Source organism: Anas acuta, chromosome 2 (genome assembly GCF_963932015.1).
Source record: "Anas acuta chromosome 2, bAnaAcu1.1, whole genome shotgun sequence".
NCBI lineage: Eukaryota > Metazoa > Chordata > Aves > Anseriformes > Anatidae > Anas > Anas acuta.
Genome location: NC_088980.1, coordinates 34,043,680 through 34,059,781, shown reverse-complemented (window position 1 = coordinate 34,059,781; position 16,102 = coordinate 34,043,680). Strand labels below are relative to the sequence as shown.

Sequence of the window (16,102 nt, the reverse complement as noted above, 5' to 3'; positions counted from 1 at the left end):
CAAGAAAACAGATCACCAACAACTACATGTTAAACAACTCTTTATATAATGATCAATGGCAATGGCAAACATTTTGGCATCTGGTCTCTTTTACCAAAATATATATATATAAATTTATATATATATATATATATTGTTTTAATAGAAGTACAGAGAGATTTTTCAGTGGAATTGGAGGTTACAATATCAATCTTTCAAAATGGTATTTTTCAGGATAATTTCTGTTTGGTTACTTTAAATAAGAGAAGCTCTGGTTAAGTCTGCAAATTACACTCAGGACATGACTTCTGTCTCCAGTTTTCACAGCCAACGATGTTTTAAAATATATTCTACCGATTTTTTCACATATCAGTAATACAAATCCTGCAAAAAAGTTCTACACAAGTAGTACCAAGAAGTCAAAAGTAAGCCTTCTAAAAACAAACCATGTTTTTTTACTTAGAAGTTATCAACATGGGTAAAAAGTGGTCAGAACACCTAAGCAATATTTATTGCAGATGATATTTTCTCAATGGTTTTCCAGCTACAAAGAGTTATTATGAAATAAATGTATTAATTTTGTAGTGTCATTTAGATGGAAACATTAAGTATGTTTAAGCACTGAGTAAGATTTTAAAAGATTAACTTTAATAAAAAACAGTTCATGGTGACCGAAGTATAGTTTAGTGTGACTGGATTTGGGGAAGGCAAGCATTTAAAACTGGCAAGTATTTTTAATTTTAAAAGTTAATAAAAGTACAAGTTATTTCCTAAAAGTGGAAATAAATAGGGGATAAGTATGAAATTATTGGAATAAGCGTCCTCTGTTTACTTTGCAATAATCTCTTGGACGACTGAAATCAAAATATTTTTTCTATATTTACTTTTTTTTTTTTTTTTTTTATAAATTTTAATCTCCGTTTTTCGGTTTCTTGTAATTCTACCGTGAAATTCCCATTTGCTTGAGACTACGTACATCTACAGAAACAATTGCTTATTAAAACCAGAAGAGGGAGCTCAAATTAGTATTTTTATTTATTAAGATAAAGCAGTATGTAACCGTGTTGAATTTAATGGTAAAGGTACTTTTTAAACATTCAGCATACACTTCGATGTATTGTTTATCTAAATTAAGATTACAGACCAATCTCTCTGATTGGCATCACTGGTAGTGAACGGCTGCATAGTTCAGAGTTAAGTGAAGGTAAATGACTGCTACTCCTGATTAAATTTGGGCAATCCTTATTCCCTTCGCACTCCCATCAGCCGCGTGAACTACCAAGAGCCTGCCTTCTTTCCCACAGCTGCTATTTGAACAAAAAAAGCAAGTTACCTAAATGCATTCAACACACCTCATTTCCTCTGCCAATAAGGCACATAGAGGCATCACAGTGGCATCAGTTCTCTGACGGGAATCAAAGCTTTTAAAGTTTCTCCCAACCCATGCTATAAAGTCTCAGTACACACATACCACCTAGAAAGTCTTCAATCCAAGAGACATCTTCAAGTACTTTTAAGGACAAACTGACTTGCACTTTCCTGTTTTCAAGGGAGCCTAGCACTGTTTTTGCCTCCTAATTCCAAGCCAGGCTCAGCCAGGCACTCACTCTGTACTATGCTGCTTCACAGATTTAAAACATCACACAAAGTTGCCAAATTTTGCATTTTCACACAAATGCCCACAACCTTTAATACAATATTTGCTGCCAGAGCTGTGAATGTGTACAAAGAAAATAAAAAGGATGTCTTCCATCTTGAGGGACTCTGTATTGGATCAGACATGATGAAAGAAAATCTGTTTGCTAAGGAAGTTTATATCAAATAATGTATAACTGTTTGCTTATGTGCAGTAAATAGCATGTAAATTTCCATGTAATGTTTTCAAAAGTTCATTGTAATGAAGTCACTGTTACAATAGTATCAGACAAACAGAATCACCAGAATGGTACAGAATCACTATAGAAATCTGGGATAAAGCAGGCAGCAAAACCCTTTAAAGTACCTAGTAAGTACGTGTGACAATAGTTTTACAGACATACAGAATTTCATGTGTAACAACTACTTATACATTGGCAAGAACAGAGCCTAGAGAAGTGTGACAGACAAAAGGTACGTTTGAATTTTATGCAAAAGAAATTAAACCAACAGAAATGGAAAAAAAATATTAAGATTAAAATGCCAATATTAACAGAACAAACCCAACCATTAAAAATCCATGAAAAAAAGATACAAGGATTCTATAAATAAATGGCGTCATAAAAGTTTAAGAATTGACATATATTTTCTTTACCCTATTACAATGTAATACTTTAAAACGTACTTATGCTCTCTGTACTTAAATAACAAACAGTTCAGTAAACCTGGAAATATGATTTTCCATTTTCAAAGGAGTATCTACATAACAATTCCAGAGACTAGAAACTCTTTAATCAAAGTGCCAATTTTATTAGAAGTTAATTAAAAATCAATTTCAGCAATAGAACAAAGCCAAATAAAGAAATGAAGTAAAAGCAGGTGCAGAGAAAAACACTCTTCAATACAACAATTGACACTGTTGCACCTAATCAGTATTTCTTCATTAATCTCATGGCTTCTTTGATCTCACTGGACTTTTTTCTGTTTGTTTAGCAGCCTTCTCCTTTTTCAGCTGTAACAAAGAAAGACACAACAGTGGTTCAAGTTAATTTGCAAGTAGACTAACAATGCAATATTAAACCTCTACAGTCAGTCAAAAATTTACCAGAGTAATTTATGAGATAGAGAGAGCTACAGATTATTATTAGCCCAACCCAGAACTGCTCACTTTTGCATCATGTGACAAAGGAGCACTTCTATAGCCCTGCAACTACTCCCCTCTTCATACCAAGGCTGCCTTTATCTCTGATAATGGCAGTGAAGGTATTTATGTATCCCTCAAGGCCAAAGTGCCTCACAAATGTTCATGGTTTAATCTTTATCTCAATGAAAGTTAAAGGTGTTTTATTCTAGATGTGTAACAGACACAGTAAGACCAACCAGCATGCACAAAATCACAAAGAAAGTTTGTAGCTGAGCTAGATGCTAAACCTTTATCTCAATGTCTCAATGTCCAAAATCCTAGGGGGAGAAAAATTCTAGTAATTTAGATTTAACAGTAACGTTTTCTCCTATGAAATGATGCCTTTTTTCTATATTTACAACAATTTACCACATTCTGAGATGATTTCCAAAATAAAGAAAATTATTTAAAATTTCACAAATTAGCACAGCTTTCTCATTAACAAACACACCTTTTTGCAAGGAGCAAGAGTTACAGTAATTATGCTTTTAGAAGTTAGTTAGTTAGTTCTGCAACATCTCTTTACAAAAGAATTCATAAACAGTAAAAACGTGCTTCCAGCTAAGATGGTGGAGCTAAGAAGCTAATGTGGGGAACAAATAGGTATTTAAGTGTCTAGGTGAAAGTGCAGGGCATTTGAAGTTAAAATACAGTCAGTGCGTTGGAAGAGGCACCTCTGAGAGGGTGATTCAGGTCATCTAAGAAAGATGCACCCGATTTAGCACAACTACCCAGACATTCCTACAGTAAGGAAAAAAGCATGAGAAAGTTTTTAAGTGACATAGTAAACACACATCCCTAAATGTTACATGGGACTTATAGTGAGTCTGTTTTGTTGTTTGTTTTTCTCACACAGTAAAATACTTTGTTTTTACGTAACAGAGAGTTAAGGAAATAAAAATATGCCTAGTTAAGGCAAATACCATCCCAGAAAGTAACTGACGTCTAAAAACCTACAATAAATAGCACATAACTGTATTTCAAATCTCCATTTAATGCGCTTGTTTTTCTCAGGATGAGAACAGATGATATAATGCATTTATATGCCACTTAAATCATATGTTCATCTTTGTTGCCCATCTTTTTGTGAAAATATATTTAAATTAAGCAGTAAATGTGGTAACTTGCCCGTTCCTGGTAACGTTTTTCAAAATAAGCCATGTCATCTTCTTCTGAACGCCCTTCATGAGAAACTTGCATTGTGGCAGTAGAACAACCTGAAGTGGAAAAAACCCTCTATTCCAATAGCTATTTTTAACATTTGGAAAACACTTTGGAAAACATTTAAAAATGAGAAGTCAGAATTGATGTAGTAACGTAGTAAAACACCTTTATAGACGAGTAACAAACTGTGGCAACTGCAACTAAAGAGCATCCATCCCCTTTACTCTAAGGACTGCAGCTATGATACGCAGACTTGAAGGAGTTCAACAGTGATATTAATTGCTTAATATTTACACTAAATAAGAAACATAAAGTAAGCATAACCGATCCCTAATTCCATGCAGAAGACTTTCTAGCAGAAGGCAGTTTCACAGGATTGAACTGAATCTGTACTACTCAGATATGAGCTTCTAGTAGGAATCGAAATTAAAACAAACAAACAAACAAACAAACAAATGTATCCAACAAATAAGTGACACCATTAATAGGGAAGATACAAAATACTAAATACATATATATTTTACTTTAAAAGCACATCGTGACCAAAATAATAAGCAGTAAAAACGTAGTTATTCTAAGCACTTCTAGGACAGGAGAATTATACTATCTTTAAATTAGGCTTCAACGCTCATTTTAATATTTACCTTTAATTTTTATCCCTAAACATATTAAAAGTCATTAATAGAACCAAATAATTTTATATGATATCTTTATGGTGAAAGAAGTATTATCCTACTAATTTATCACCTGCTATCTGTGAGATGGTTTGAGCAGAACTAGAAGGTCCCTCAAATGCTTTTAGAAATGGATGATCCATGCTGGTTACAGGGGATTCTAGAAGTTCAGCAGAAGGAGCCCCTGTTAAATAATGAGTTGAATTAAAAAAAAAAAAATCACTTTGCAAGGTGCATTGAAAATATACATGATGGTGTCAAAACAAAGGTACAGATTCCTATGAACACTCTGTGCAAACCAAATAAACATGAGTTAAGAAAAATGCTACAGAAAATAGCTTCAAAAGAAATTAAAAACTTTGGTTCTTTACTTTCTACTGCTATGCTATAGTTTCTAAACTTCAAACCCACGAAAGCAGATCAGAATTTGAGAAATAAATGGTGTGTATAAGGAAATAATAAATAAAACACTCAGGATAAAATGAGTTCATTACTACATGACACAAAAACTTAGAGCAGGAGAGATTTTCCTTTTTTTTTTTTTGTTTTTGTCCTGAACAGCTATTCATCTATGACTTTATTGAGGAAGACTTCGGCAGTATTAGGTTAAAGGATTAATGTAAATAAAAATTAAAATATTAAGAGAAAACAGTAGTTACGGTGTTCTTTCTAAAAGATATGCTCCAGTTCAATGAGAAGCTACTGTGCTGAACACCAAAATTATAGATATTTTTTTAATTATTTTTTTTTTTATAAAGATACAGGAAACTGGACAGGATGGTCACAGCTGGAAAAGAAAAAAAAAATCTGTCTTTAAGTCTTACTCTTATTGATCCAGTTCACCTTCAGACTCTGAAAGTCTATGTTGAATGCCTACTTTTCAAAAATACCTAGTTGTAGAAATCAAATTTCATCTCAGGTCAGCTGCACTTACCTATTCCGCTGTCATCAAGCCTCATGTAGCCTTCTGCTAGTGAGCTAAAACCAGTCAGTCCTCCCATAGCAGCGTAAGGAACGTCCTGCCCCACAGGCTTTCCTTGGGCTAACCTCTCCTGTTTAGTTTCCACAACGGTTTCATGTGCATATGTTGGCTGACCACATCCACAGGTAAAGCAACTGTGAAATCCCGAACACTTGGAACCTAATTAACAAATAATGAATGTTATGAGTGAGATGATAATGGAATTTGTACCTCATAGCAGACAAAACAGTATTTCCCAAAACTGATATTGTCAAAAACTGGAGACTTGTACAAGATCTGGGGCAAAGTAATCAGCTTTCTTTGCTGAAGCCTTTCACAGCCTCATTTCATCCCAGTACAAAAACGCATTATAAAACAGAAGGCGTGAATGTGGGGATTAGATCACAGGGTCATGCAGTCTCAGGGTCTCATCCAGTCAAGCTTTGAGAATCTCCAAAGACGGAGATTTCACAGCCTCTCTGGGCAGCATGGACCAGTGCTGGGCTACCCTTGGATTGAACTTTTCTTTCCTAATATTTATTTGGACTTTTTATGTTGCAACTTGCGTCCACTGCCATTAGTAACACCCTTCTCTTTCCCTCCTCTGATGAAAAATAAAAACAAAAAAAATCTGTCACTGGGTAGAAAAGACAAGCTGCCAGCATTTTGGTGGCATTATCTCCAACTGGGCACAGCAGGTGTCAATGCTGCATGGCCAGAAAACTTCTCATCACAATGTATGATAAAAATCATCAAATTTAAACAGATTTTAAAATTAGCAAAATTATCCCAGTATGAAACAGAACCTAACAGCAAAGGAGGTGCTACACAGGAGTACCATTGGACTGTCTCTCTCTGTTGTTTTTTTTTAAGTTTTGCATAGCCATTAGATAAAACTGCAATGGTTATACAAATGGCAAGTCACATTCAGAAAGACAGGGTACAGAAATAGATCTGCCCCAACTATGGCTAAGACTAAACATTACTAAAGCCCTGCTGGAGCAGTGATGTGAAAAAGAAATTGCAGAGTTGCAAGTGTTTCATTGTTCATATTAGTCTACATTACAAACCTATTTACAAAGTGCCTCTAACCAACCCCAGTTACAGCTCATTTTGCAGAGCACCAAGGAAGGTTTTTGTTTGTTTGTTTTTTGTTTTTTAAAGACCTGTATAATATGCTTAAGAATCACATTCCTAAAATTGTCAAAGGTTTGTTTACTTCATTTGGGGCATTCCTTAGCAATTGAGTTCTTACTCTGATACAGAACACAGTAGATAAGATAAAGTGCAACAGCAGTGTTTTTTCAATGTTACTGATATTACATCTCTAATTTATTTACCACATTACATTTAGACAACTGGGCTAGACTAGTGCCAGTACAATAAAACAACACAAGTCCAAAACTGAAGCAAGTCTTGGCATTTCTTTGCATAATCTTTGAAGCTCTCAGAAGTGCCTGGTGTTTTTGAGGAACACCACAAAAAGTGCATAATGTAAATGATCATTAAAAACGTTTTGTTCTGAGGGTTCCGTTTGAATCATCCAATGGTGCATTTAAGCCTTACGCATTACCTAGAGAAAATTCTTGAAAGGCTGTCATATAAATATTTTATGTTTATTCTGTGGGATATGATTCTCATCTCATCCAGCAAAAGCTGATTATTATTATTTTACAGTGCCCATTAAACAGACTTCATGAGAGAAATGTACTAATATTATAGAATTATAACAAAAAATCTTCAGCTTGCATAATTTGAAGTTTCACAGAAAAACATCTTTATGAATTATTTAATCTCAGTGGTTAATAATTACTGCTGCCTCTCGATCAAGTGAAGCAAAAAGCTCCCTCTTACTGCCTACCAAACATTTTGCTTAAAATTTCATTGCCATTTGCATTTCTGGACCCACAATCACCATTTTTGGGAACTGCTTTCTTAGACTGTTAGCAATAGTACTATTTAGGAACAGTGCCCTACTTCCTACTGAGTTGAGAAAAATACCCTAATGTTATATTCAACCAGGCACTAAGAGGAATAGAGATGAGCGCTTCTCTCTTTCAAGCTACCAAATTCAGGCAAAAAAGTCAGATGCATGCAGCAGTGGAAGGGACACAATGCAAATGGCATGTTTTCATACTGCCTGATTTTAGGTGGTTAGACTCCCCATGTACTTAACCTAATCGCTGAGGAAGTTTACAGTCCCTCACAGAAATTGGAGAACTAAGGATGTTCTAGATCTTTCTGTGCAAAAGGCTGTGCAGGAAAAGACCCCTCCTATCTCCCATCCTTCTGCAAAAATCAGAACGTGCATCAGTTAACAGCGGAGGGCAGACCTAGTACTCTGGGGAGAATACAGCTCCTGGTTAAGTTTACCAGTAAAGATGTGTAACTTACAAGAATTACATGAAAATCCAGGTGCTGCACTGTGCTGATCAGCAAAGTGTTTGCATCTACAGCGGATGGGCTGTGTGCCGTTTAGAGGAACGTAGTGATAGGACTGGCACTGACAGCGGCTCACTCGACACGGCACACAAATAGGACGGTCCTTGGGAATCACTTCGTAGTCCGTTTTGTGTTGTTTATACCTAAAACAGGCAAAAGTAGTAACTTGTATAACCTTGTTAGTATTTATCACAAAACTAACTGAAGGGCTTAGCTTACAAGTTCTGGGATGAAGTATCTGTAATTATCTTAATTACTGCTACTTACTAATTTTTATTTAGATACAGAATATCAGATGCTTTTACATCCATTGTATGAAGATTACAGATCCTTATGTTTCATTTTGATAACACTATCAGAACCAAGCTGATCTACAATAATTCATGCCTTAAAGATTAATTTATTGAAGACTACAAAATTGTTCTGATTTCAGAAAAAGGTTATTTAGATTTAGATTTTAAAAAAAAATCTTATTACTTAAAACCTGATTTTCTGAACCTTTATACCTTAAAATAACTTGTCTATGCTGTACTTCATTGAATCTGGAATATTTTTATATTTCCCTAATTTAAGAAAAACACATCAGTGCAGAAAAAGACAAGAAGCTTACCGGTGAGTACAAAAGCACAGTGTCTCTGGTCCAACAAGCTTACAGTCCATGCCAGTTGGTGATCTCCAGCTCACATACAACCTGTTTTGTAACCGAATGGGTAACACTTTTCTTTTGTACTCCTCATATTCCTCAGGAGTAAAGATTTTTCCTCCATCATCATCACCTACAATTCTGTAAGCATGTTAAAAAAAGAAAAAAAAGAGGAAATAAAAAGAGGTTTCTCAAGTGTTTTGTTTTTTTTTTCAAATAATACATAATAATACTTTTAATGTAAATGCAAAAAATCATGTATTTCATAGTACTATTCTAGTAATATAACAAAAGGAGGAAAACACAAGGAAAAAATAATAAACTATGAAACTATGAAGCTGCTTTTTATCCTGCAGAAAAAGCAGTCGGCACCAAGGGTTGTGTAATCAGCCTGCTCTGCTTGAGCAACTTCTTGAGTGGTCTGGCAAGCCCCTTCACCCATCTACCCCCAAGTCTGTATTGCAGACTTGTATTAATTATCTAATCTTCATTGAGCCTGAGCAAGAATGTTTAACTGTAATTTGGGAAACGCCAGCACCGAGGAAGCAAACAATACACCTAAGCTACCTTCTAGCTTGCAAGAAAACCACGTGAGTTTCTGCAAAGGAATTGGAGCTGCACCCACACCTCTGCCAAGCCCATTTGTTTGCATGACCACTGCTTCCCAATTCAGTCCCCGAATAGCTGGGACTCTGGACCAACATCCAAACCCTGCATTTCCGTAGACTACTGAAGACAAGGAAAACCTGTAAAATGCAAATTATACTTGACTGCAACACCTAGCTACGCTGCAGCACAGTTTACTGATGTCTGTAAATATTTCAGTTACCATGTGCTGGGTGCACTCGAGTGTATGAAATAAGCGATCCTTTGGCCGTGCTGTGTGGATTTGTACATCACGGCAGCACAGCAGGGCGATGTGTCAGCACACCGCTCTCACCTGCGTGTCAGGGAAGTGGGCACCTGCCTGACTCGGCGTGTAGCTGCGCATCTAAAAAACACCGCTCCGATGCTTTATTGCACGCTTTCTCCAGCTAAACAGCCGCGTTTCAGCGTAACGAGTTTGTGTTTATTGCTGCTGAAGCCGTCAGGAGGCGTGCCCAGGCGGTTGGGGTAGCACAGCCCCTGGGGAGCCTCAGGGCTCGCCGCAGCCCCGGCACGGGTCGGGCAGCCGGCAGCTCACCCCTGGCCCCGCTCCACACCACGGCGAGACACGGCGTTATTACTGCCCTGCCCAGTTCCAGCCGGCGAGGCCGCCAGAGCCTGCCCGGCCCCCTCTCCTCAGCAGCCGGGCTCTGCCGCGGCTCCCCCCGGCCGCCCACCTGCGGTACTCCGCGTACTCGTCCAGCGCCGCCGCCTCCGCCCGCAGCCGCTCCATGGCCGGGGCCGCCGTTGGGCCGCCCGCGGGCGGGGCGCGCTCCGCCGCCCTCCCGCCCCCCGCAGCCACCCGGCACGAACCAGCGGGCGCCTGACACCCGCAGCACTGCTGGCAGAGGCACCTGCGGCCCCCTCAGCGCCGGTGTAGTCGTTGGTGGCGGTGACAGAGCCTTGGCGAGGCTCAAGATGGCGAGCACAGGACCCCCAGTGAAGGGAACCCGCCTTGGGTCCCCTCACACGTACCTCACAACCGCCCTGTGGCTGCCCTGCTGGCACCAAAATCCCCGCTGCGTGCCTCGGGAAGCATCGTCCTGGTGATCTCCGCTTGCTTGCAGCAGACACATCTGCACTGAGGGATGTTGGTTGCCTGGGGCCCATGTAACCCGCCAGTGCTGCCACACAAGATGGTTTCCATGATCACTGCTTCTCCCCGCAGTGCAAGGCGGTATATATCAGTTTATACACGTTGGCTCAGAGGCACAAATTTTTAACAACAGCAATATTAACCATAATAACGTGATCACCAGCAATTGTTTGACTCTAGTAATAGCGTGCATTTCCAATTTTAGTTACTCATTTTTCCTGTAAATGAACATTAGGTCTCTCCTACTACTATCAGCCATCATCTTCCTAGCAGGGGAGAATCCACTGCTATCACATCAGTCCCATGAGGAACAGAGAAATTTGTGGGTGTTGGTCAGGCTCCAGTAGCAGTCAGTGTTATTTAACCTTTTTATTCCCACTCAAGCTAAACTAACCAACCATGATTTACCAATTTTAACCAGTTGCATGCTGCAGCCAAAATACATCCCTGTCGGCTTCTGATTCTGGTGTTATGCACTGTGAACAAAGAGAAAATCCTGGAAACGCACTGTGTGGTGTGAAAGAAATGCTAACAAATCCATGCATGACTTGTCTTTCAGTCCATATTCAAACAATATAATAAAAGTCAATAGCATTACTCAGGTTATGAGGGGTAGAAGTACAGGGTGTGGGTTGTAACTGCAATGATTAGCTACAGCCAAGTTGAATATTGCCAGGTGACGAGCCTTGCTGTGGAATATCTGTTTGGTTTTGCAAAGTTTATGAAGAGGAGGTATTTTATTTGATTGACTGATACAATGGGAAAAATAGGCTTTAAATAGAGAAGCTCAAGGACAAACAAATCTTTCTTCAGGTTTCGCTTTGACATTCAATGTCCTACTGTGTAAGAAGGGTTCTTTGCTTTTACAGCCTTATGAGTGGATGAATGGTAAAGACGCTAGCAAAAAAAAATATGTACCATCTCAAATGTTAAATTCTCTTCCTGACTTAAAATTCTTGTCTTCAGTTTATTAGACAAAAATTATACACCAAAGAAGTTACAGACTTTGTGTAATGATTACTGAAAGGAGATTTCTGAAAATACGGTTTTAACATGTGTGACCATTTCTCCGTGCTTTTCCACTATTCCAACTTTTTTAATTTATAATTTGAGTAAAAGGAGGTAATTTTGTAAACAAATCCATTCTAAAATATTTAATAGAGAGGCCCCTGGTGGAGCTGGCTGTCCCCCTGCAGCCCATGGGTCCCACATGGAGCAGATCTCCACGCTGCAGCCCCCCCATGGGTGGAGGAGCCCACGTGGAGCAGGTGGATGTGGCCTGGAGGAGGCTGCGCCCCATGGAGAGCCCCCGCAGGAGCAGGCCCTGGGCCGGAGCTGCAGCCCATGGAGAGGAGCCCATGCAGCAGCAGGGGATCTGGGCCGCCTTATCTCAACCCTTGAGGCTTTTCCACCGTTTTTCTTCTTTTCCATTTGATGAGGGAGAGCAGTTGTGGTGGAGTTCAGCTGCCCAGCAGGGTAAAAACACCACATTTAACAAAGAAACCTCCTGCCCTGGATTTCTCAACACAACCTACAAACCCTTCACATGTTTTTATACATTTTGATTCTAGAAGTCATCTGAGCAGGTGAACTTATACCTAGGAAATTTCATTCTTGTGAATGAAGGAATCTAGAGAAGTTGCAAAGAACAGGACTCTGTTGCAACAGAGTCATCAAGGAACTCAGCTATAAAATTCTTGGGAGCAGAGACAGTCCCTATCTTTGTGACAGAATCCAGAGCTGTTGTTATAAATAAATAAATTTACTATTTCCATTTACACAAAAAGTCTTCAAAGATTTATTTAATGCAGAACATGAAAGCTGCCTCTTGAAATCATAAATCTTACCTTTAACTCACTGATGTTCTTTGGAAGCTTGTCCTTTATAAAATTTTGTTCATAGTCCAAGACAAAAGGAGGCCAACTTAGTAAAACTATCAAAACCAAAGATGGTCTTAGGTGGGCAACCTGCAATTCCCACTTGCTCCTGATGTACCACAAACATCCACTTATGCCACCATTCCGCCAATGTGTTTAAAGGCTGCTGTGCATAGACCACAGGCTGCTATTTCTGATACTTACCGCACTATCTGTAAACCGACTGCTTCCTCTTGATAAAAATATGTCGATCACCATGCTTTAAACATAGCATCTGAATATGAGAGCAGAAAGTGTATACTTAATTGAGCTTAATTGTACATTAGCATAAGCTATGAGTTCTTACTCAGGCTGTCAGAATAAGACCCAAGAGGGTAAGCTTTTTTAATACAGTAAAATGATACGTGCCTGTTGAAAAATGTACAGCCATTCAATGAAATCTCCAGATTGTTTTGCACTGGGCAAGCCACCAGCAACAAAACAGAAGGTGAAGAGAGATGTCACATGGACCAAGGCAGTGTTTTGCCAATGCTTTCCCCAGAGAGAGATGAAACAACAGGGAGACTGTCAGGTTTCCAGCAGTATCTAAATAAGGTGACAGAGCATATGGTTTGGCCATTTGTCCTGTGGCTATGCCACACATATAGGAAACTTCAGTGGAACAGCTAGCACTGACATACAGCGTGGATGTTTTGTCCCTGCTCTGAACTCAGAGCAGGTCCTTCTTAAATGCAGAAAAGAGAGTGGGAGCAAGTCATCACTGCAGTCAATACCTTATCGGGGAAGCTAGCTGAGGAAAATAAGCCCACACAAAGATGTCAGGATTGTTTCTCCAAGGAAAAGAAAATTCCTCCAGTGACCAAAGTTTTGAAACAGGTGGTGGAAAGAGCAGTTGAAAAGCAGGTTGAGCAGCTCTGCAAAAAGAAAACTAGAATGTAATGAGGAACACAGTACTGTACAGGAGCTGCAGTAAAACTGAAGATCTTTGGAATACTTCATCTGTATGCACGTTTCACTGGTGCCAGGGATTCCAGCACCACCAGTACAATGGGAAGTGCCCCCTGACAAACCTGGTTCACACAGAATCGGTGGAGCTCCTCTGTCATGGGTTGACATACCTCATCCAAGCAATCTTTGTTAAAAACTGTGCTTTAAATAGTTTGGCTTTGAAGAACAGAGCTGTGTTTCTGAGTAAAGCAGAAGGTGAGGGAAACAAATGTTCAGCTGTGTCGTATTTCAGTATCAGATTATCTGTGAGCAGTCAGTATGAAGCTGTTGAGAGTAAGAAATAAAGTTTTTTGTGGGTCACCTGTCCTATGAATTACCTGTCTTATACCTTAAAAAGTGTTTATTACTGGGTTTGGTCACAGCAAGTGATCTCTGTTTTAAAGAACCTCTGTTCAGCTCATTAGTACCCCAGCATCTGCTTGGATCCAAATTTGTGCTCAGACATAAAAAGTGAAGGACTTCAGCAAAACGACCCATTTCTTAATTATGACACAGGCATTTCAAGCACCTGCTGCTTCACTGTCGTAGCATATCAGAATACATATTTGATTCAGAAAACCCTAGCCTGTCTCCCATCTATTCTAAGAAACTGTTGGTGGACATTTGAAATAAAGTTCATTAAAGCCTGAGTCAAATGATAATCCATGGTAAACCACTGAATAATTTTGAACAGCAGGGTGAGGGGGAAGAAGGCTTTTCGCCACTGTGGCACTCGCTGTTTACAAGGTAAGTGAACAGAACAGAAATCCAGATGGCAAGTTTTACCTCCTATGTCTGTGATGGAGCATACGGATGCTGCTGGCCCAAGATCTCTGAACATATCAAAGTGGGTTGAACATATGGACGCTCACTTACAGGACAGCTCTGTGAGACCTAAGGTGCCACCTACACATCGAAGGCAACAGCTTAATGCTGCATGGGGTGTTGACAGTCTCCCTCAACACCCTCTGTTAACAATAAAATGTGTGACCCATTAAATCTTTAAAAATTCTTACAAGTTTGACAAGTGCTTTAAAATTCAGTAGAATACCTGTGTAAATAGAAGTTAGCTGCTTTATTAATACAAGGATAAATGAGTTAGATATAACCATTTTAATGTTTTAGGTGAGTCATCATTTTGAATTAGTACTTATTCTATTTCTATACATTTGCTCATTGACTATCTCTAATTAACTGTTCTGAAAATTAGTGACATAAATAACATTCACATTTATCAATATTCTGATATACTTAAAAACAAATGCAGGCAATATTCACTGTAAGCTTCTAACCACAACCATACAATATGCTATAATTTAAAAAAAATTGTGTTTTATTCACCCTGCTTCACAAGCATTTAAAAATATCAACATTTCTCTTTGGTTTTGCTATCAGAAAAACGGAACGTGATTGGACATCTACTGAATGCCACAGGGAAAGTGAAAGCTCATCTGCAAGTCAAGGGTCCATTAATAATGATAGGTTTTTACTGGAGGTACTAAAAAACATACTTGGGAACTTGCTAGTAAATAATATCATTTACTAATTATTCTGCAGCATACGATGATGCCACTGGCATTTAGGTGGTGTGATTACGTATATGTATGTCATATGAAGTTTTCTTTCACTTTAAGTTGGGCCACAGTTTAATAACCTTCATATTTTTAAACGGATAGAAATGCACATGTACGTCAGCCCAGACAAACTGAGATTTAGTGAAATACCAATTCAGTGACAGTCTGTTGTGTATGAGACACGCTACAGAAGTCTGATTCACCTTTTTAGCTGACATCAAAAGAAGTCTCCCATTTTTTTTTTTTTAAGAGGCAGGAGTTAAAAGTATATATATTATCAAATATATTAGCTAAACTCCACCAATAGCAGCCTGTGTTGTTTTATGAAGCACAGACCAATGAAAGGACACAAGTCCTGGGTAGGGTGGTCATATTTAATTGTTATAGATGTTGATTGACACTCCACATCACCTTTAGAAAGTACCACACCAATTAAGAGTGGTTTAGAAATTTAGTTCATTCCATTAATTTGAGTATTTGGAGGAAGTATTTTCTAAAGAGATTTAAGAAAACATAATAAACTGGAATGTCAAAGTTATGTAATCATTTTTCCAAATCATCTTCTTATAGAGGCTCCCAAACTTACTCTGCTTCTGCATTCCTGTGGAAAAAGACCACAACTGTAGTGGTTACTCCCAGAATACATATCTGCACAGGAGGCACTTTGGTCACTTAGGCACCTTGACCACAACAATAGACTGATAATGCTGTTTGGAAACCTCTGCAATAGCAAATATTTTTGAGTAGAATTTAGTTCTATCTAGCCAGACCCTTTAAATGACAGCATTAATGAAAAACAAGTGTTGAGCAGTTACTTGTAGAAACAGACAACTGTACAACGTGTTAAGCGTATTACTGGACGCCAAGGATACTGATGTTTTCACCACACTGACTAGAAGGACCTCTACATCCTTGTGCTACATATTTCTGTACTTTTTCTTTGAAAATTATTTAGTTAAAAACAGATCAGCAAACCTCTGTGATCCTAACAGTGGAGGAGCAGATTGTTACGAGTGGTCTCACTGGAGTATCTATTATCTATCCATCCAACCCAATGTGTGGGACGACTCCACTGCTTTTCTTTATGCAAAATTTTAAGACAATGCTCAGACATCTTAATTACATTAATGTTAATATACTGAGATCCAGAAATAGTTTTGTTAGACTAGGAAAGCAACAAACAGAAAAAAAACTAGAAAATCAAGACAATTTAACCTGCCAGTTATTTGGCTGTGGAACTTG

General features: G+C 38.5%; 1 protein-coding gene across 2 annotated transcripts; it reads right to left on the bottom strand.

Annotated features, from left to right (window-relative positions):
* Positions 1-996: 996 nt before the first annotated feature.
* Positions 997-10,460, bottom strand: FAM221A (family with sequence similarity 221 member A). Of its 2 annotated transcripts, none has more exons than XM_068674197.1 (7): positions 10,302-10,460; positions 8,649-8,822; positions 7,991-8,181; positions 5,570-5,776; positions 4,709-4,819; positions 3,926-4,014; positions 997-2,626 (listed from the first exon to the last, which is right to left on the bottom strand). In XM_068674197.1, exons 1-7 carry the CDS (start codon positions 10,400-10,402, stop codon positions 2,564-2,566), a joined length of 936 nt encoding a protein of 311 aa, XP_068530298.1. In that variant the 5' UTR covers positions 10,403-10,460; the 3' UTR covers positions 997-2,563. The 2 variants fall into 2 exon arrangements, with proteins under 2 accessions (XP_068530298.1, XP_068530299.1); XM_068674198.1 differs by lacking the exon at positions 10,302-10,460 and adding an exon at positions 10,004-10,225.
* Positions 10,461-16,102: the final 5,642 nt, after the last annotated feature.

Bases quoted from the DNA above. Each gene is read 5' to 3' on its own strand.
- FAM221A (XM_068674197.1), bottom strand. From the start codon at position 10,402: ATGTGTCTGCTGCAAGCAAGCGGAGATCACCAGGACGATGCTTCCCGA. The intron at 4,820-5,569 runs GTAAGTGCAGCT...ATTATTTAACAG, and splicing joins GCTTGATGACAGCGGAATAG to GGGCTCCTTCTGCTGAACTT. The intron at 4,015-4,708 runs GTGATAAATTAG...TTTCCACTTCAG, and splicing joins AACCATCTCACAGATAGCAG to GTTGTTCTACTGCCACAATG.